Source organism: Rana temporaria, chromosome 1, assembly GCF_905171775.1.
Source record: "Rana temporaria chromosome 1, aRanTem1.1, whole genome shotgun sequence".
In the NCBI taxonomy this organism is placed as follows: Eukaryota; Metazoa; Chordata; class Amphibia; order Anura; family Ranidae; genus Rana; species Rana temporaria.
The window spans coordinates 10,582,210-10,603,051 of record NC_053489.1 but is presented as its reverse complement, the minus strand read 5'-3'; the positions used below and the strand labels follow the sequence as shown (position 1 = coordinate 10,603,051).

At 48.1% G+C, this 20,842-nt stretch overlaps 1 protein-coding gene across 6 annotated transcripts in view; it reads left to right on the top strand.

Moving 5' to 3' along the window:
• The window catches only part of DCTN1 (dynactin subunit 1), an 89,041-nt gene extending 72,495 nt beyond the window's left edge, over positions 1 to 16,546 (top strand). For 4 of the 6 annotated variants that reach the window (XM_040335700.1, XM_040335683.1, XM_040335668.1 and 1 more), the window contains 5 exons: positions 675 to 808; positions 6,230 to 6,437; positions 10,007 to 10,080; positions 13,797 to 13,886; positions 14,311 to 16,546. In XM_040335700.1, the coding sequence (XP_040191634.1) occupies positions 675 to 808; positions 6,230 to 6,437; positions 10,007 to 10,080; positions 13,797 to 13,886; positions 14,311 to 14,448 (644 nt within the window). In that variant the 3' untranslated portion in view covers positions 14,449 to 16,546. The remainder of the gene's footprint in view (positions 1 to 674; positions 809 to 6,229; positions 6,438 to 10,006; positions 10,081 to 13,796; positions 13,887 to 14,310) is intronic. The other 2 variants (XM_040335692.1, XM_040335677.1) reach the window with 1 other exon arrangement.
• The last annotated feature ends 4,296 nt before the right edge of the window (positions 16,547 to 20,842 follow it).

The following is a 20,842-nucleotide window of genomic DNA, read 5'->3' as shown; positions in this document are numbered from 1 at the left end:
GCAGGAATGGGCAGGGGCTTTGTATCCTATGCAATCTATCATGCCATAAAACATCTAGAGTAGGGGAAGCCCAGAGCACGTGTAAAGGGATGCTGGGGATGCCATCACCCAGCACACAGCACACTGTGACTCACCTTAAATTCTCTCTCTGTGCAGCCTGAGATAGAGATGGGAGGGGGAGGCATTCCAACTGGAGTTGGTGGAGTCAGTGCGGGATCCAAGACTCCCAGTGTTAGGAATTCATTTCTGCACATCAGCACTCAGCAGCCACTGAAAACTAGAACTCTCATGTCAGGAAGAGGAGAGGCCCCTCCCCCGAGCACTGCCAGGCTGGGCGGGGTGCCCCGTACTCACACATCAGTTCTGGACGGACACATACCTATGCTCAGAACACTAGTTCTGGATGGACACAAACAAGGAGAGAAGGAGGGAGGGGAGAACTCTGGCACTTCGGCGCCCCCACCTCTACAGGCGCCTGGGTGCAATGCACCCTGTGCACCCTGCCTAGGATCGGCCCTGATGGGAAATCTGCATGACTCCTGAACCAATGTTTTATCACTAAATCCTTAAGATGCCCCTGTTGTTGTTGTCGGTATGCATGCCGTGGCCACCTTGATGATCTTCCAGTGTTTGTGACCCTGACGCGTCTCCGTGTTCATTGCTTCTCCTTGTAGGAGTCGTCTCCAACCAGTCCATGCTTAACGGATCGGGTCCTGTACAGATCAGGGACTCGCCGCTGCTTCTGCAGCACATCGATGCTCTGCGCCTCTCCATGAAGCACCTGAAGCAGGAGAACAACAAGCTGAAGGTAAGGTGGTGATCCTCAAACACGGGGGGGGCAAATCTGGCGTCTGGGTTTTTGTCTTCTGGGCCAAAACAAACTATGACTTTTTATAGGGAGGGGATTCCAACGGTCACTATGACTGACCGGCAAGAAATGACTCGGCTTATGGACAATATACCAATTAGGGATGCACCGATATATCGGTGGCCGATACGTATCGGCCGAAAACAGCTTAAAAATTGCCGATAATGCTGTGTTGCCAACCGTCCGTTTTACGGACAGCACGCCGCTGGGCTGTCACGGCTCCGTCCTCTGCCTATGGCTAGTGCACTGCACGAGCCAACGAGTGTCACTGCCAAAGTGTCCCTCCTGAGTCCTTCTGACTCGATCGGCTATTCAAAAATGGCGCCGGGTGGTGCCATTACGTATCTGCGCATGCGTCGACCCGGCGGAGCGGATACGAGCTTTCCCGAGCTCGGGAAAGCTTGTATCTGCTCCGCCGGGTGGCGCAGTTGCGTAATGGCGCCACCCGGCGCCATTTTTGAATAGCCGATCGAGTCAGGAAGGACACTTTGGCAGTGACACTCGTTGGCTCGTGCAGTGCACTAGCCATAGGCAGAGGACGGAGCTGTGACAGCCTAGTCCTGTCCAGCCCAGCACAGCCCTGAGCCCAGCACAGCCTAGCTTTAAGGTAACAAAGAAGCTGGTGGTGGCAGTAGGTGATGGTGGCAGGAGGCGGTGGGGGCATGAGGTGATGGTGGAAAAGGTAATGGTGGCACTGTGGCAGGAGGTGGGTGAGGTGATGGTGGCAGAAGGTAATGCTGGCAGGAGGTGGTGGGGCAGGAGGTGATGGTGGCAAGAGCCGATTGTGGCAGCAGGTGGGGGGTGGTGGGTGCAGGAGGTGGTGGTGAGAGCAGGAGGTGATGGCGGCAAGAGCTGGAAGGAGGTGATGGTGGCAAGAGCTGTCAGGGGGTGGTGGGGGCAGGAGCTGGCAGGAGGTGGGGGTGGTGTTTTAACATACAATTATTTTTTATTTCGGTTTCGTTTTGGTTCTGAAATTTCCATTTCGGTGCACCTCTAATACCAATGCTATAGCACCACATCCCTTTGGTGGAATTGTAGGTTTAGAGATGATGGGATTTTGAAGGTGCACATTAACCACTTGCTTACTGGGCACATATACCCCCCTCCTGCCCAGGTGAAATTTCAGCTTCCGGCACTGCGTCGCTTTAACTGACAATTGCGCGGTCGTGCGACGCGGCTCTCAAACAAAATTGTCGTCCTTTTTTTTCCCCCCACAAATAGAGCTTTCTTTTGGTGGTATTTGATCACCTCTGCGGTTTTTATTTTTTGCGCTATAAACGCAAATAGAGCGACAATTTTGGAAAAAAATACAATATTTTTTGCTATAATATAAAGATATAAAAAAAAACGTTTATTTTCCTCAGTTTAGGCCGATACGTATTCTTCTACATATGTTTGGTAAATAAAATCACAATAAGCGTTTGATTGGTTTGCGCAAAAGTTATAGCATCTTCAAAATAGAGGATAGTTTTATAGCATTTTTAAATATATTACATTTTTTTACTAGTAATGGCGGCAATCTGCTGTTTTATCGGTACTGCGACATTGTGGCGGATCCATCGGACACTTTTGACACATTTTTGGGACCATATGTCATTTATACAGCGATCGGTGCTATAAAAATGCACTGGTTACTGTGAAAATGGCAGAGAAGGGGTTAACCAATAGGTGGCGCTGTAGGGGTTAAGTGTTCCCTAAGGAGTGATTATTACTGTAGTGGGGCGTGGCTTGCTGTGACATGTCACCGATCGATCGCTGTTCCCGATGACAGGGAACACGATCAGTGACGGTGTCACTAGGCAGAACAGGGAGATGTGTTTTTACACTAACATCTCCCCGTTCTATCTCTCCGTGAGACAATCGCGGGTATGCCCACCGTGTTTGAGATTGTGGCGGGCACAACAACCGCTTCTTAAAGGGGAGGTACAGGTACGTCCTTTTGCCTGCCCGTGCCATGCTGCAGACGTATATCTGCGTGCGGTGGGCAGCAAGCGGGTTACTACAGTAAAACCTTGGTTTGAGAGTAACTTGGTTTGAGAGCGTTTTGCAAGACAAACAAAATGTTTTAATAAAGGAGCCTCTAAGTGTAGCAATCTGGTTACATTTAATGAAGGTACAACATTTGGCAACTTATTGCTACACTTAGCGGCGCCTCTCTTCTCTTTTATCCTGTAAAAAAAATGCTTTGATAAACAAGTGCTTTGGATTACAAGCATTTTTCTGGAACAAATTATGCTCGCAAACCAAGGTTTTACTGTACACTAGAAGAACAGATATTTAATAAAAGCAACGCAGAATACATTGCATAATACAATACAGTCCATATAGGTACAGCATAATTATGCAATTCCCAACATGTTTCACCCTAACGATGGTGCTTCCTCAGGGGATGCTGTCTTAATTCGGGTAACAGAGCCTTCCCAGAGTACATAATTTGCAAGTGATGATGGTTCAGTGAGTCAAACAAACAACATAGGACCAAACGCTGGACTGCAGGTAAGGCATTAACCTCCCTAGCGGTTTTCCCGAGTGTGGCTCGGGGTTAAATGTCAGTACCATTAGTGGTAAACCCGAGCCACACTCGGGATTGCATTGCGGGATCCTGGTGCAGTGTACTCACCTTGTCCCCAGGATCCTGTGATGTCCCCCCCACTGTGTCCTCCACCAGATGCCTCTGTGTGCCAGGCTCTGTTTCCTGCGAGCGCCGCAATGCATGGGGGCGGAGCCTGGTGGCAAATTCAATAAAGGAACACAAACGTAACACAGACAGTACACTGTAATCTTACAGATTACTGTATGAAATCATTTCACATCCCTTTTGTCCCTAGTGGTTTGTCCCATGCGCCCTGCATGCAGTTTTATATTATACTGAAAACTTGAGATTGTCCATCGCAACCAAAAAGTGTCCCTTTTACTACATCAAAAGTGGTTTTAGAGCAGCTAGAAAACAGCGATGGTAAATTGGAACACTTGCGGAATTGAGTGATAGTGAATCGTGGGGAAATTCATTTTATTATTATTATATTTTTTATAATTATTTATACTTTATTATATTAAAATTTATGATTTTGTGTTTCAAACTTTATCATACCCGGGATGTCTACTAGACTCTTGTTTGGACACATTTAAGTGAGTTATTCCTAAGAATTGCAGGCATATAATATAAAACGCCAATTTTCTATGCAAAACAATTGTACCGCTTTTGAGTCGCAAAAATCTGACATAATCATACCGCCGGGGTGTCTACAGGACCAGAGAGTCTAATCTGTACTCTGGGAAGGCTCTGTTACTCTATTGGACAGCATCACCTGAGGAAGCCCCATCATTGGGGCGAAACATGTTGGGAAATGCATCATTGTGCTGTACCTATATGGACTGAATTTGTATGAGCCTATGCAATGTATTCTGTGTTGCTTTTATGAAATATCGTCTTTGTGTATTAATAAAATATATATACCGTATTTATCGGGGGATTGCGCGCTCCGGCGTATAGCGCGCACCCCTAAAGTGGACCCGCATTCCTGTGGAAAAAATATTTTTTGTACTTACAGTTTTGGTGTCTTGCGCGGCGTCCATCGGCGGCCTCGTCGGGTCCGGCGTCCGTCTGCGGCTTCGGGTGTCCTCTTCGTCGGGTCCGGCGTCCTCCCCGCTCGTTTCCCGCTTTCCCGCGCCGAGTTTGAATACTGCGCCGGCATATACCGAGCGCAGTACACTTGTGTATAGTCGGGCAGGCTCAGCTACTCTCGCGCTGACGTCCTGTACGTCCAGGACGTGAGCGCGAGAGGAGCCGAGACTGCCCGACTATACACGAGTGTACTGCGCTCGGTATATGCCGGCGCAGTATTCAAAATTGGGCGCGGGTATCGGCGTATATCGCGCACCCACGATTTTGCCCTGATTTTCAGGGCAAAAAAGTGCGCGGTATACGCCGATAAATACGGTATATATACTGTATTTGCTGGCGTATAAGACTACCTTTTACACTTAAAAAAACTGGCCAAAAAGCGGGGGTCGTCTTATACGCCGGGTCAGATGCTCAGATGCCTGCTGGATGTGCGGTAATACTGTATGCAGTAGCCAATCCCAGTGATTGATGTATTCAAATGAATACAGAGCCTGCTCGGATTGGAGTAACAACCTCTGCCAATCCGAGCAGGCTTTGTATTCATTAATAGAATACATCGCTTGCCATGATTGGCTCCAGCAAGAAGGAAGAAGAACATGGCTCCAGAAGGAAGAAATATGAAGCGTCAGAAGCCTCGTTGGGGGGGGGGGGGGGGGCGTCGTCTTATACGGTGAGTACAGGCAAAAAAATGTAAAATTAGAGGGTCGCCTTATACATCGGCAAATACGGTATATATATTTACATTTTTATTTTATTGATTTAATACACACCTTAAAAATTAACGATTTCCCTGACTTGTTCATTCCCCGACTTAGTTGGGGTAGGCGGTACACTTTGGTGGGGGTGGGGTCAGCCACGCCTCGTGACCTTTGGGAACCCGCCTTCTGAACTTTGAGGTCCCTGTTCCAATTCTTGAGTCCTAGCCTTATTCTTCAAGGGAAACCCCTATAGGTAGATTCAGGTAGAGTTAGGCCGACTTATCAGTAGATAAGCCGGCCTAATTTAGAATCTACGCTGACCTATGTTTAGGCGTATGCTCAAACAGAGATACGCTTAAACATATCTAAGATACGACGGCTTGCGCCGTCCTATCTTAGATTGCAATATTTTGGATGGCCGCTAGGTGGCGCTTCCATTGCGGTCGGCGTAGAATATGTAAATGAGTTGATACACCGATTCCCGAACGTACGCCCGGCCGCCACAGTCGATTTACGCCGTTTCCGTAGGGCATTAGCAGGCCTAAAGTTATTCCACCTATTAGGTGGAATAACAATGTTAAAGTATGGCCGCCGTTCCCGCCGCGAGATTCGAATTTTTTACGTCGTTTGCGTAAGTCGTCCGCGAATCGGGATTTACGTTGTTTACGTCCACGTCTAAATCAATAGGCCCGTGCGGCGTACGTAGCCGCAATGCACACTGGGAAATGTAGGCGCCCGGCGCATGCGCAGTATAATAAAAAACGTGAGGTCAAGCCTCATTAACATTAAACACGCGCCCCCAACGCATTTGAATTAGGCGCCCTTACGCCCGCCCGCTTTAGGCTACGCCGCCGTATATTAGCAGGCAAGTATATTGAGAATCATTACTAGCCTAGCTAATTTACGGCGGCGTAGCCTAAACACGCTAAGCTACGCCGCCGTAACTTTAATCCAATGTACCTGAATCTACCTACTAATCTCTAAACCTACAATACGACTGATCGGCACTTCTCTCCCCTTTTTTTTTTTACTTTCCAGGCTCAGCGGATGAAGGAGGAGCTATCTTCCCTACCGCTACTGCATGTGCCTAAACTGACCCTCCCCAAAGACCGCCAGCGGGAGGAGATCATGTCTGGGACGCTCTACCGCAAGACCAGTCAGCTGTTGGATACCCTCCATCAAATGAGCGCCAACGCCAAGGTGGTTGACATCACACACAAGAAAGGAGGTCTGTTCTATCATCACGGTAAACAACATATAGAGCCTTTTAGAGGGAACCTGTTGTGAATACCCTGTGGTTGTTGCCTCCACTCATCTCCCTCTAGAAATGATGCTTGCTTGGCTTAGAGCTTAACCAAGGCTAGTCCAGTGGCTGTGGTACTTCGAGTCGTGGACTCACTACTGCTGATCAGGAGTACTGATATCACTTTTTTGTTTGTGATATTGTTCAATATAAGAAAGTCCAGCAGTTACCTTTTTAACACCTTTGTGCCCGGCCTATAGTAGATTGACAGCCGGTCGGGACTTTCCTCCTCTTGAGTGGACATCATATGACCTCCTCTCAGAAGGTGCCACACAGCAGCACGATCTGTCACCGCCTGTGTCCATCGGATTCAGCCGATGACTGATCAGTGTACTGGCTCGCTGCTGGTATCATGTGACCACTGTGACCAATCACGCAGGTCACATGACTGTTGTAAATCATGGATGCCTTTCCTTTCATGCCAACCATTGTTTACAAGTGATTGGTCACATGGTACTTGCAGCAAGCCGGTACACCCATCAGTGTGATCACATGGTACAGATGCCCATGTGATCACACTGATCGGTGTACCGGTTCAGTACCAGTACCATGTGACCGCTGTGACAAATCACAGCTAGCAACACATGGTACAGCCCATCTGTACCATGTGATTGGCTCTGGACAATCACAGCTAATCGAAACAAAACAATGGCCCGTATTCTTAAAGCACTTACGCCAACGTATCTACTGATACGCCGCGTAAGTGCACGGATGCGCCGTCGTATCTATGTGCCTGATTCTTAACGCTAGATACGCCTGAATTGTGGCTTCATCCGACCGACGTAAGTTTCCTACGCCGTCAGAGCCTGGGCACATATTTACACTGGCCGCAAGGGTTGCTTCCATTGATTTACGCGTTGAATATGCAAATTACCGAGATACGCCGATTCACGAACGTACTTGCGCCCGTCACTGTAATCTACGCCATTTACGTAAGGCGTACGTCCGGCGTAAAATTATTCCACCTATAGGAGGCGCATCCCATGCAAAGGTATGGACGACGGAACAGCCGTCGTATTTTACGTCGTTTACGTAAGGCGTACGTGAATGGGGCTGGGCGTAGGTTACGTTCACGTCGTAGCCATTGAGCCGTCGTATCTTAGGGAGAGTATGTTCGACGTGATTCTGAGCATGCGCCGTTCGTTCGGACCATCATTTGCATGGGGTCACGGTTCATTTAAATGAATCACGCCCACCGTCTACCTACTTTGAATTACGTTGGCTTACGCCGAAAGATTTACGTTACGCTGGCGCAACGTAGGGAGCGAGTGCTTTGTGAATACTCAGCTTGCCTCTCTGGGATACGTCGGCGTAGCGCATATGAGATGCACTACGCCGGAACAAAGATGTGCCGATCTACCTGAATCCGGGCCAATCAGTTTCATTCTGTAAAATGCTTGCTTATTTTAAACTCTTTTTATTAAATAAAAATAAAAAAAAACATGACATTCTAAATCACTTGTATATGTAGCATTCCTAGAATATGCATACTACCAAACATTCTAAATACCCCATAATATACATTTAATTCCTATATTCTCTCGCTCTTCCTCCTCATATTAAAAAAAAAAAAAAAAATCACCAAACTTCTCTGTCAAAGAAACTCCTCCCCCAATGGGGGGGGGGGGAGTTAAAAGTGAAGGTAATATTTACTAGTTCTGGAAGGGAGAGCCAGGGGGCTACCTATCAATTCCCATTACCCCCCCCCCCTTTTTTTTAAATTACAAATAATTGTGACAAAAAAAGTTCAAAAAATTTGCCATGCTTCTTACTACATACCTCAGACTGTCTACTTTCTAAAAAAAGGGGACGTTTCGGGGGTATTTCTATTGTTCTGGCTTTTTGGGGCCTCAAGAAATGAGATAGTCCATCAGGAAACTGATTTGTTTTGTTTAGCTGTGACTGGCCCTGTCTGTACCATGTGATCACACCGATCAGTGTACCGGTTGGCTGACGGTACCATGTGACCACAGTGACCGATCACAGCTAGCAACACATTTGTAAACAATGGATGGCGGGAAAGGAAGCCATTCATGGTTTACAACAGTCATGTGACCTGCTGTGATTGGTCAGATCGATCACATGGTGCCAGCAGCGAGGAAATGCAGAATTTTGCACACGTGTGTGTGTTTGTATATAATATATATATATATATATATAATATTCCCTTTCACGCCGACGGAACGCATATATGCGTCCTCGGCTTTTGGGGGTTATACCGGGATGATGATATGCAGCCGCAGGCATCATCCCGGTACCGTTGTTTAGAGCCGGCGATCGGCTATCCAAACATAACAACCGATGCGGCTAAAAGCTGCTCGGTTGTTATGTCGGGGGAGCGGGATAGGACATCCCACCACCTCTCACCGCTCTGACCGGGCCTCCCGTCCCACCGGGAGACACGATCCTGCGCCTCCATCGTACAGGCGCGCTCTGAAACAAAGCCGTAAACGGCTTTGATTCAGTGTCCGCATTGAAAACACGGAAGCGACGTTATGACGTCACTTCCGGGTTTCTCGGCTGCCAATGGCGCCGGATTTAAAAAAGTACACAGTATTCAGAATCGCCATTTTCGGCGATCTGAATACTTTGAAGTGCAAAGGAGGGTTCAGGGGTCTTTTAGACCCCCGATCCCTCCATAAAGAGTACCTGTCACCACCTATTACTGTCACAAGGGATGTTTACATTCCTTGTGACAGCAATAAAAGTGATCAAAATGTAAAAAAAAAAAACACAATTTAATATTATAAAAAAAAAAAAAAAAGAATAAGAAAAAAAATATATATTTTTTTAAAGCGCCCCCCTCCCCGCGAGCTTGTGCAACAAAGAAAACGCATACGGTTGCGCCCGCATATGAAAACGGTGTTCAAATCACACATGTGAGGTATCGCCGCGATCGTCAGAGCGAGAGCAATAATTCTAGCCCTAGACCTCCTCTGTAACTCTAACCTGGTAACCGTAAAAAAAGTTTAAAGCGTCGCCTATGGAGATTTTTAGGTACCGTAGTTTGTCGCAATTCCACGAGTTGCGTGCGATTATAAAGCGTGACATGCTTGGTATCTATTTACTCGGCGTAACATTCATCTTTCACATTATGCAAAAAAATTGGGCTAATTTTACTTTTTCATTTTTTTTTAATTCATGAAAGTACATTTTTCCCAAAAAGTTGTGTTTAAAACACCGCTGCACAAATACCGTGTGACATAAAATATTGCAAAAATCGCCATTTTATTCTCTAGATTCTCTGCTAAAAAAATATATATAATGTTTGGGGGTTCTAAGTAATTTTCTAGCCAAAAATATGGATTTTAACTCGTAAACACCAAATGTCCTAAATAGGCTTAGGCATGAAAGGGTTAATATATATATATATATATATGATTCTGCATAGCCGGTTCGCACTGTCGCAGTATATGTACAATGCGCGGAAGGCTAATAAATAAAAAAAAAGGTTTACTTTTGTCTTTACAAATCAATATTCTAATCTCTGGCTGTAATATATCTGTACACAGGGACTCCATCAGCGCAGCTCCTTGAACAGGCCGCTCGCCTCAAGTCACTCAGCGAGACGATCGACAAACTGAAGGTAAATCAGAGTGACGGCCACCAAAATCCGTACAGATGTGGCGTTTTCTTCTCATCAGTTGCAAAGCAACATCTGATAATTTGTCATTTTTGTGAAAGTTATTTCAAGGGAAGGAAATCAAAGCGGAGTTCCGCCCCAAAAGTGGAACTTCCACTTTAACCACTTAAGGACCGGACCAAAATGCTGCCTAAAGACCCAAGGGGTTTTTACAGTTCGGGACTGCGTCGCTTTAACAGACAATTGCGCGGTCGTGCGACGTGGCTCCCAAACAAAATTGGCGTCTTTTTTTCCCCCACAAATAGAGCTTTCTTTTGGTGGTATTTGATCACCTCTGCGGTTTTTATTTTTTGCGCTATAAACAAAAATAGAGCAACAATTTTGAAAAAAATGCAATATTTTTTACTTTTTGCTGTAATAAATATCCCCCAAAAACATATATAACAATTTTTTTTTTCCTCAGTTTAGGCCGATACGTATTCTTCTACCTATTTTTGGTAAAAAAAATCGCAATAATCGTTTATAGGTTGGTTTGCGCAAAATTTATAGCGTTTACAAAATAGGGGATAGTTTTTTTTTGCATTTTTATTTATTATTTTTTTTTTTACTACTAATGGCGGCGATCAGCGATTTTTTTCGTGACTGCGACATTATGGCGGACACTTCGGACAATTTTGACACATTTTTGGGACAATTGTCATTTTTACAGCAAAAAATGCATTTAAATTGCATTGTTTATTGTGAAAATTACAGTTGCAGTTTGGGAGTTAAACACAGGGGGCGCTGTAGGAGTTAGGGATCACTGTGTATGTGTTTACTAGTGTAGGGGTGTGTGGCTGTAGGAATGACGTCATTGATTGTGTCTCCCCTATAAAGGGAATGACGCGATCGATGCGCCGACACAGTGAAGCACGGGGAAGCCGTGTTTACACACGGCTCTCCCCGTTCTTCAGCTCCGGGGAGCGATCGCGACGGAGCGGCTATAAACAAATAGCCGCGCCGTCGTCCCGGATCGCTCCCCGAGCAGACCCGACCTCCGCATGTACCGGGGGGGGGGGGGGGGGCCCGATCGGACCCCCCACCCACGTCTAGCAGAGGACGTACAGGTACGTGATTGTGCCTGTCCGTGCCATTCTGCCGACGTAAATGTACATGAGGAGGTCGGGAAGTGGTTAAATACTCCTTCGCCACATTTGGCATGTAATATTTTTACCTTCGAATTAGTGGGACTTCCTGTCCCACTTCCTGCTTCCTCTTTTTGGCCGCATAGGCGGCGACTCCTCTCGCCCCTCCCTGCACAGCTCGACTAAGCCGTAAGCTGTCACGGGCAGATGACCACAGTTGCTATGACCATGCCGAGGTGAGGAGGGGGAGAGGAGCGAGCCTCCGGGTGGCCGCACCGATGCACCGTGGGGGCAGGTAAGCGTTGGTTTATTAAAAGTCAGCAGCTATGCTTTTTGTAGCTGCTGACTTTGAAAGGGCTAAAAAAAAAAAATGGTGGAGCTTCGCTTTAGATAAAACTTTCAGGTCTCAAGGAATCCCTGCTTGATAGATATATCTACAGCTTATGGGACATTGGCCTGAACGGAAAGTTGTTAATATAATAATAGGAAAAATAAAGAATTTTGTGGTTGTAAAGGTAAAAAAAACAAATCCCCTAAATAGCTTCCTTTACCTTAGTGCCGTCCTCCTTCACTTACCTCATCCTTCCATTTTGCTTTTAAATGTCCTTATTTCTCCTGAGAAATCCTCACTTCCTGTTCTTCTGTCTGTAACTCCACACAGTAATGCAAGGCTTTCTCCTTGGTGTGGAGTGTCGTGCTCGACCCCCCCCCCCCTTAGACTACAGGAGAGTCAGGACGCCCACTGATACACAGCTCCTTTCTCTATCTGCAACATAGAGAGTGTCCTGACTCTCCTGTAGTCCAAGGGAGGGGTCGAGCACAACACTCCACACCAGGGAGAAAGCCTTGCATTACTGTGTGGAGTTACAGACAGAAGAACAGGAAGTGAGGATTTCTCAGAAGAAATAAGGACATTTAAAAGCAAAATGGAAGGATGAGGTAAGTGGAGGAGGACTGCACTAAGGGAAAGGAAGATATTTAGGGAAAAAAAAATTATACCTTTACAACCCCTTTAAAGCAGTTCCAGTCATTTTTTATTTTTGTTTATTGAAAGTCAGCAGCTACAAAAAGTGTAGCTGCTGACTTTTAATAAACACACTCGTCTGTCCCACGATGCAGCGGTGCACTCACCCCATTCGTGTTCTCACCTTTTTCCTCTCTCTGCGGTACCGGCACCTTCACTATGGGCACCCGGCTGTGACAGCTTGCAGCTTCACAGCCGGGTGCCTACTGCGCTCTCTGATTGGTCCTGAAGTCTTCTAGGACCTGTCGTGTTCCAGAAGACTTCAGGAGGGGAGGTGGGGGAAGGAACACTTCTGCTTCCAAACGCCTAAGGTGACCAGAACGGAAGTGGGAGCGGGTACCTGTCAAAATCGGGTACTTGCTCCCTCTCCTCCCCAAAAGCTCCATTTTACAAACGGGAGCCGGGGGGGGGGGGGAGGCCCTAAAGGGGAACATCCACTTTTGGGTGGAACGCCGCTTTAAGAGTATTGAAATAAATGATAATAATAATGACGGGAGAAGAAATGCAGACCATAAGAGATGTACTGATCCCCGCACATTGGTGTTTAGTGGAAGAGTTCACCTTTTGTATATTAAAAAATCACAATAAATGCACATCTTTTTGCAAGAAAAAAATGTGCATTTATTATTTCACTCTGCAGTCTGTAAAGCATTGCACCCCCTCATCAGCAGATCTCTGGTGCAATGCCAGGAACCTTCTGTACGGGCAGACCGTTGAAATGTAGGAAGAATCCATAAACGACAAGCGTGCTTGCATAACGCCCTTGTAGTCCATTGAGAAGTACAAGCTCTCTGCAGCAATGGAAGACGTTGGTTGTAGTTCATTCACATGAAACTGTGAATGAATGCTGCGGCCATTTTGGGTGGAGCGTGCTTTTTTGAATTGTGACAGATGGTGTGGGGAGAAGATCCCCCACTTGTTGTCACAATGAGGGATCAAGGGGGGTGCAGCCAGGTGATCTTTGGTAACCTGTTATTCTTTAACATTAGTGGACAGTGTATGGCCCCCTTACATTGGTGGTCTTTGTGGTGCCCTTCTACATTGAAGGTCAGGGTAGTCCTCCCTTTGCATTGGTGGTCACTGTACTGCCCCTTTGCATTGGCGGTCATGGTAGGTCCTCTTTGCGTTGGCGGTCATGGTAGGTCCCCTTTGCATTGGCGGTCACGGTAGTGTCCCTTTGCATTGGCGGTCACGGCGGTGCCCCTTTGCATTGGCGGTCACGGCAGTGCCCCCCTTTGCATTGGCGGTCACGCTAAGTGCCCCCTTTGCATTGGCGGTCACGCTAAGTGCCCCCTTTGCATTGGCGGTCACGCTAAGTGCCCCCTTTGCATTGGCGGTCACGCTAAGTGCCCCCTTTGCATTGGCGGTCACGCTAAGTGCCCCTTTGCATTGGCGCTCACCATAGTGCCCTCTTATGTTGGTCGCCAATGAAGTGCCCCCCCTACGTTGGTGGTTAGTGAAGTACTACGTTTTATTGGTGGTCAAAGTAACAGTCTCTTTAAAGTAACTAGATTGTTTTAGTTAATTGACCATATTGTCTTTCTACACCCTGGTCTGTTGTCTGTTCACAGGATGAAGTCCTGAAGGAGACGGTATTGCAGTTCCCTGGTGCAAACGTCCCAACAGATTTTGCCACCTTCCCATCATTAGACTTTATAAAGGTGAGTCTGTAGGCTTTGTGGATACTTGTAGATGGCACGTCTGTGTTCACCCTGTGACAAGTAACAGCCAACATCTGCAGCAATCAGTCTGGACTGGCACCAACGGCACATAAATCGGAAACCACTCTCATTGTGATGACACAATATTCATATGAAGGCTGGAGGTTTATTCACAAATATAAGCCTACTGCAACTTAATGCTGTAATTGTCAGATACAATTACCATATTAAAAAAAGTTATATAGCTTGATAGAGATCTACTGTATATAAAGATGGAGAAATGGATCCTTTTTTTCTAAATATGCCCATACATACACATTTTTTGTGTCAAATAGCCTAGTTTTTGCCAGAGTTTTATAGCCAATGAACAGCTGATATATAATTTGGCCTGAGCATTTAACCATTCTCCATTTCTTTTCAACAGGCCAAAGAAGAGAAGAGAGAAGACACCGTTTACATCGGCAAGGTGATGCTCCCCTGTCAGGCCGGGGAGGGACAGATCCATCGCCTGGTGCTGACCCCGGAACAACTAAGCGAACTGCATGGTCGCCTCATCAGCTAGAGAGAAGTGGGCTCTGCAGGTTGGGGGGAGGGGGGGAGGGGTCACCCACTATATACAGGGACGGATCAGAAGCGCCAGGTGGGGTCAGTACACACGCCTGCCTCGCAAGCACTGGCCTGCTGCTTTTCTCCATTACCACTGAGTACCTGGAGTGCCGATAACTGCATAATGACACGACAGGTAGTAGTTGTCCCTCTCCTCCATCGCAGACCAAATAGTAAAGCATGGCTAAGGAGTCGCCAATCTGGCAAACGTAAGCAGGAAATTTAAAGGTGTTTTCTAGCTCCTTTCACTGCAGGAGGCTTCTCTGCCACTTCGCCTGCTTTACTGGCGAGGTCATCAAGGACCCCGCTGCCCTGAAGATAACCTGTCACCTACTATTATGTAGCAGGCATATGAGCATCCAGATAGATGCCTTATCTGCCTGGATATGAGCATCCAGATGCCTCATCTACCTGTATATGAGCATTCAGATGCCCATCTACCTGGATATGAGCATCCAGATGCCTCATCTACCTGGATATGAGCATCCAGATGCCTCATCTACCTGGATATGAGCATCCAGATGCCTCATCTACCTGGATATGAGCATCCAGATGCCTCATCTGCCTGGATATGAGCATCCAGATGCCTCATCTGCCTGGATATGAGCATCCAGATGCCTCATCTGCCTGGATATGAGCATCCAGATGCCTCATCTGCCTGGATATGAGCATCCAGATGCCTCATCTGCCTGGATATGAGCATCCAGATGCCTCATCTGCCTGGATATGAGCATCTAGATGCCTCATCTACCTGCTTTAAACTTGAATGTCCTCTGACAATATGTCTTCCCCTATGTCTGGCACTATTGCAAAAGTTGTCAAACCTGCAAAAAGTATTTACATATGCCATCCCCTTATGTCTTTACAGGCTCTTTATTAAGCCCACTGAGAAATGCTCTTGTTTTTGCTCAGGGCACCAGTGTATAGAACACGTGATCAGATGCATCATTCAATGGGGGGCATTTATCAAGCAAATTAGTGACACGGTTAACCCCGGATTCACACTACAACTTGCATGTCAATCGCACAGGAAACGCAGCGCATTCCTGTGGAATTCACAAGTGATTCAGTGCGGTGTGATTTAAGCATGGTCATTTTGTATTATGCCACCAAGTGTGGGCAAACCACACAGCGTTGGCGATCCTTTTGCGGCTGTTATTGCCTTTTTTGTGTTGACACCTGCAGCGGATCGCAATGCAGTGTGGGAAATACACAGGGATCGCTGCGTTTTCCCGCACTGCATATGTGTGAACTCGGGCTTAGCCGCAAACCAGGCGGTGGCTCCTTCAACAAAGTCTTTGCAACAAGTTTACAGAACTGTGTGTTTGTATTCCTGGGCAGCCAAGCGTGACAGTTTGCAAAGATTTCCACTCAGAATGAAGACGTGGTCAGGGTCAGGTTTACCTCAGGAGCTTATGACTCCAGCTGAGACATTGTAGTCTGTGTCACAATGCATTTTACTGCTCCTGTTTAGCATCGCTATGCCTTGTGACAGGATTAATGTCCTCCCCATGTGTCTACAGTTTCTTTGTGACCTCAAAATAAAAGAAAAATTAGAAGAAGAATTTTCTACAAATTATATTCCAAGAACCTGTACAGCCATAAGGAATCGGACACATCAATGTTTTACAAAGATGTTGTTTTTTTTTTTGTTTTTTGTTTTTTTATTTTACCGCTTACCAAAATTGTCAGGTTACACTTGAGAAGAGAACCACTTAATGAATGACAGCACTCAAATTCAACACTAACGGTGTAGCTTTGTTCCCTATTGCTTGGATCATGCAGACTTGTTTAATGACGTCACTGAATTGGGTGTCCCGTGTCCTGGATGGGCGGGGGGGGGGTCCCGTGTCCTGGATGGGCGAGGGGGGGGTCCCGTGTCCTGGATGGGCGGATGAGTCCCGTGTCCTGGATGGGCAGGGGTCCCCATGTCCTCCTTTGGATTCTGTCTTCGGTGTGCCTACACTGCACAGCTGTGGTTCTTACATACTATATTTATCAGCGTTGGCTTTTTCTGTATGCACTCTAAATAAACTGAAAGATATAAAGTGAAATCGGTTGGTGGTCACTTCTTACTGCTAAGGCTGACAGATCTAGGGTTACTAAACACTTTTATATACCCTAGAGCAGTGGTGGTCAACTTACTTTGATATAAAGGAGTGCAGCTCCTAAAACCTACAGAAGGAGCAGACATTCTGTTCTGTAAATGCAGTGCTACAGAGAGTTGTCAGACTGCAGACATGCTAGGGGCAGGGGTCGGAGACCGCAGACATCCTAGGGTCAGGGGTCGGAGACTGCAGACATGCTAGGGTCAGGGGTCGGAGACTGCAGACATGCTAGGGTCAGGGAGACTGCAGACATGCTAGGGTCAGGGAGACTGCAGACATGCTAGGGTCAGGGAGACTGCAGACATGCTAGGGTCAGGGAGACTGCAGACATGCTAGGGTCAGGGAGACTGCAGACATGCTAGGGTCAGGGAGACTGCAGACATGCTAGGGTCAGGGAGACTGCAGACATGCTAGGGTCAGGGAGACTGCAGACATGCTAGGGTCAGGGAGACTGCAGACATGCTAGGGTCAGGGAGACTGCAGACATGCTAGGGGCAGGGGTCGGAGACTGCAGACATGCTAGGGGCAGGGGTCGGAGACTGCAGACATGCTAGGGGCAGGGGTCGGAGACGGCAGACATGCTAGGGTCAGGGAGACTGCAGACATGCTAGGGTCAGGGGTCGGAGACTGCAGACATGCTAGGGTCAGGGGTCGGAGACTGCAGACATGCTAGGGGCAGGGGTCGGAGACTGCAGACATGCTAGGGGCAGGGGTCGGAGACGGCAGACATGCTAGGGGCAGGGGTCGGAGACGGCAGACATGCTAGGGGACGGAGACGGCAGACATGCTAGGGGCAGGGGTCGGAGACTGCATACATGCTAGGGGCAGGGGTCGGAGACTGCAGACATGCTAGGGGCAGGGGTCGGAGACTGCAGACATGCTAGGGGCAGGGGTCGGAGACTGCAGACATGCTAGGGGCAGGGGTCGGAGACTGCAGACATGCTAGGGGCAGGGGTCGGAGACTGCATACATGCTAGGGGCAGGGGTCGGAGACTGCAGACGTGCTAGGGGCAGGGGTCGGAGACTGCAGACGTGCTAGGGGCAGGGGTCGGAGACTGCAGACGTGCTAGGGGCAGGGGTCGGAGACTGCAGACGTGCTAGGGGCAGGGGTCGGAGACTGCAGACGTGCTAGGGGCAGGGGTCGGAGACTGCAGACATGCTAGGGGCAGGGGTCGGAGACTGCAGACATGCTAGGGGCAGGGGTCGGAGACTGCAGACATGCTAGGGGCAGGGGTCGGAGACTGCAGACATGCTAGGGGCAGGGGTCGGAGACTGCATACATGCTAGGGGCAGGGGTCGGAGACTGCATACATGCTAGGGGCAGGGGTCGGAGACTGCAGACATGCTAGGGGCAGGGGTCGGAGACGGCAGACATGCTAGGGTTGGAGACGGCAGACGTGCTAGGGGCAGGGGTCAGTGGTGTAAGAGATTTGTAGCATGGCCCCCTAAGGGGCTGCTTGGATTTACCTGCTCATCTGCACCGCCATGGCCTGATGGACATTCCAACCCACCTGACACTCTGGGTTCAGACATCTTTGCACCACCTTAAAGTAATAAGTGCGACAACTCTGTGGGTTTATATTCTGATAATGTTTACTAGAACAGTTCAAAGAAGATGAGTTTTAGGCAACAGGGCCAACTCGGCAAAAGAATTCTTCTCAATAACCCAAGTCAAGATATTTGCAGGTGAAAGTCTCTTATGTACAGTGGAGATCTGCTTGCACCTGAAAGGATAAACAAAGATAAATGGTTATACTGCCAAACGTCTAAAGGGGAAACCTCGGCCAGCCTAGAAACCTTTAACCCTAATGAGGTCGCACTTCATGGCATAAGGACTTTTGTAGCAATGACAGCTATATCCCCGTTGCAGATCTGATGGTCTTCACCGGCACGTAGGAGCTCATTAATTGTATCCAATAAGGTGTAACCAATAAGGTTTCTTGGAATGGTAGAAGATAAAGATGTCAATGTACAGTGTTCAAGATAGGTTCAGTAAAGTATTGCCTAAGTAAAGATATCTGTGCAAAGTGTCCTTAGTGAAACCCTAAAAGGATTTGTAAAGGTGGGCGACTGCCCTTTCACCAACGACCAGGCCGATTCAATGCCCTCCAGACAGCAGCCCCCTAGGGTGCCCACGTGTCCCGGATTGCCCGGGACTGTCCCGCAATTGACATGTCTGTCCCGGGTCCCGGGCACCTTCATTCTGGGACAATACAATGTCCCGGGAATGAAATGGAGGACACAGTCACCCCCTACTAACTAATAACTACATTTCTGGAACTGGTTGCAAGGGCCAGGGCTGCCTGGCGTCTTGCAACCAGTGACAATTTACTCTCAAACAGTGAGAACGGGAGCGAGGCCTGCACCTAGTGCAGCACTGCTGTCCCCACCCACCTCGGCACTTCCTCCCGCACCCAGCGGCAAGCAGCAGGGACTGGTGTGATCTTCCAGATAGCGACTCCCCTCCTTTCCTTCAATGCACGCGGCTCATGCAGAGGGAGTGACAGCAGCACTGCATCTGGTGGCAGGCTACGGGTGGCAAGCGGCACATTCACCTGACAACCCGCCGCCAAATTCCCCATCAACCCCAAGACTACATTTCCCCCCGCCCACCCATCTTTTTTTGGGGAAGGTGAACAGGGGGGGGGGCAGGGTGTCCCTGAATGGCAGTTTGGAAATATGGTCACCCTACAGCCCCCCCTGTAGTGACACATCTGCAGCAAATCCGCCGTATCGATCCTGATGTGAAGCTCAGAACACAGGTTGGCAGGCGGCCGGAATTATGCTGGATCGGTGTCTGATGAACAGCAAGCAGTGCTAGGCCCCTCTCATTCAGGTTGGAATGTTTTTTACACCGCGTGGTAGGCCACGACCTCTCTCTCCAGGCACGGGGGGGGGGGGGGGGGCCGTCTTGCGTCAGGCCCAGGAGGAAGAGAGCTCAGGGGGCAGGCCTTTGGCTTCTTATATAGTTCCTCCCAGCAATCTCTCCGATGGTAGCAAAGAACCCTGGGATGTGTAGTCCAGGCGAAGCAATTATCAGTCTGTGGAACTATTCGTCCCACAATCCCTTTAGCTTGGCTCACTAATATGATGTCAATTGATAACACTGAGCACTAGAGGGACACTGTACTTTATAATTGTAGTCCACATTGCTACAGATATAAACAAAAATCTGTTGACTACTAGAAGCCAGTCTACAGGATATTTTTCTTTCACTGGCCTGAGGAAGCACCAAAGCATAAAATACTATCCGCAGGTATCTGGAAAGCTGCGCAATAATTTTCAAAAGGCTGCATGTGAACCCCCCCCCGGGGCCTAGCTGCAGGGTGGGCTCTGGGGGGATGGAGGGAGATGTGCAAAGATGAGTGCACAGTGAATCAGGTAACTCTACAGTCTGTGATTTAAAGGTAAACCCCCATGTTCCAGTGAGGCCCCTCAACCTCCCATCCATGTATGTTATGGTATTTTTATACATACAGTGGAACCTCGGATTGTGAGCATAATCCGTTCCAGGAGAATGCTTGCTATCCAAAGCACTCGCATATCAAAGCGAGTTTCCCCAGTCAATGGAAACGAAAATATTTTGTTCCGCATTGACTTCTATGGCATGCAATACCGCATGTGGCCAGAAGTGGGGGGGGGGGGGCGCCGGAGAGACTAGGAAATAGATCATTCGGCTGCCATCGGAAACCCCCGCAAAGGGAACAGAGCATTTACGAACAGCTCCTGCGCTGATCGCCGCCATTTCTAGTAAAAAAAACAAAAAGTTAAATCTACCCCTAATTTTGTAGACACTATGGGCTAGATTCAGCATTGATTTACGCCAGGGTATCTATAGATGCGCCTCGTAAATTCAAAGCTGCGCCGGCGTATCTTCTTTCTGTATTCAGAAAGCTAGATACGCCGACACTAGCCTAAGATCCGACTGGCGTAAGTCTCTTACACCATCGTATCTTAGGGTGCATATTATTTACGCTGGCCGCTAGGTGGCGCTTCCGTTTTCGGCGTAGAATATGCAAATGGCCTAGATACGCCGATTCACAAACGTACGTGCACCCGGGGGAATTTTTTACGTCGTTTGCGTAAAGGCTTTCCCGGCGTAACGTTGGTCCTGCTTCTATAAGGCGCACGCAATGTTAAGTATGGACGTCGTTCCCGCGTCAAATTTTGAATTTTTTACGTCGTTTGCGTAAGTCGTTTGCGAATAGGGCTGGACGTAATTTACGTTCACGTCGAAACCAA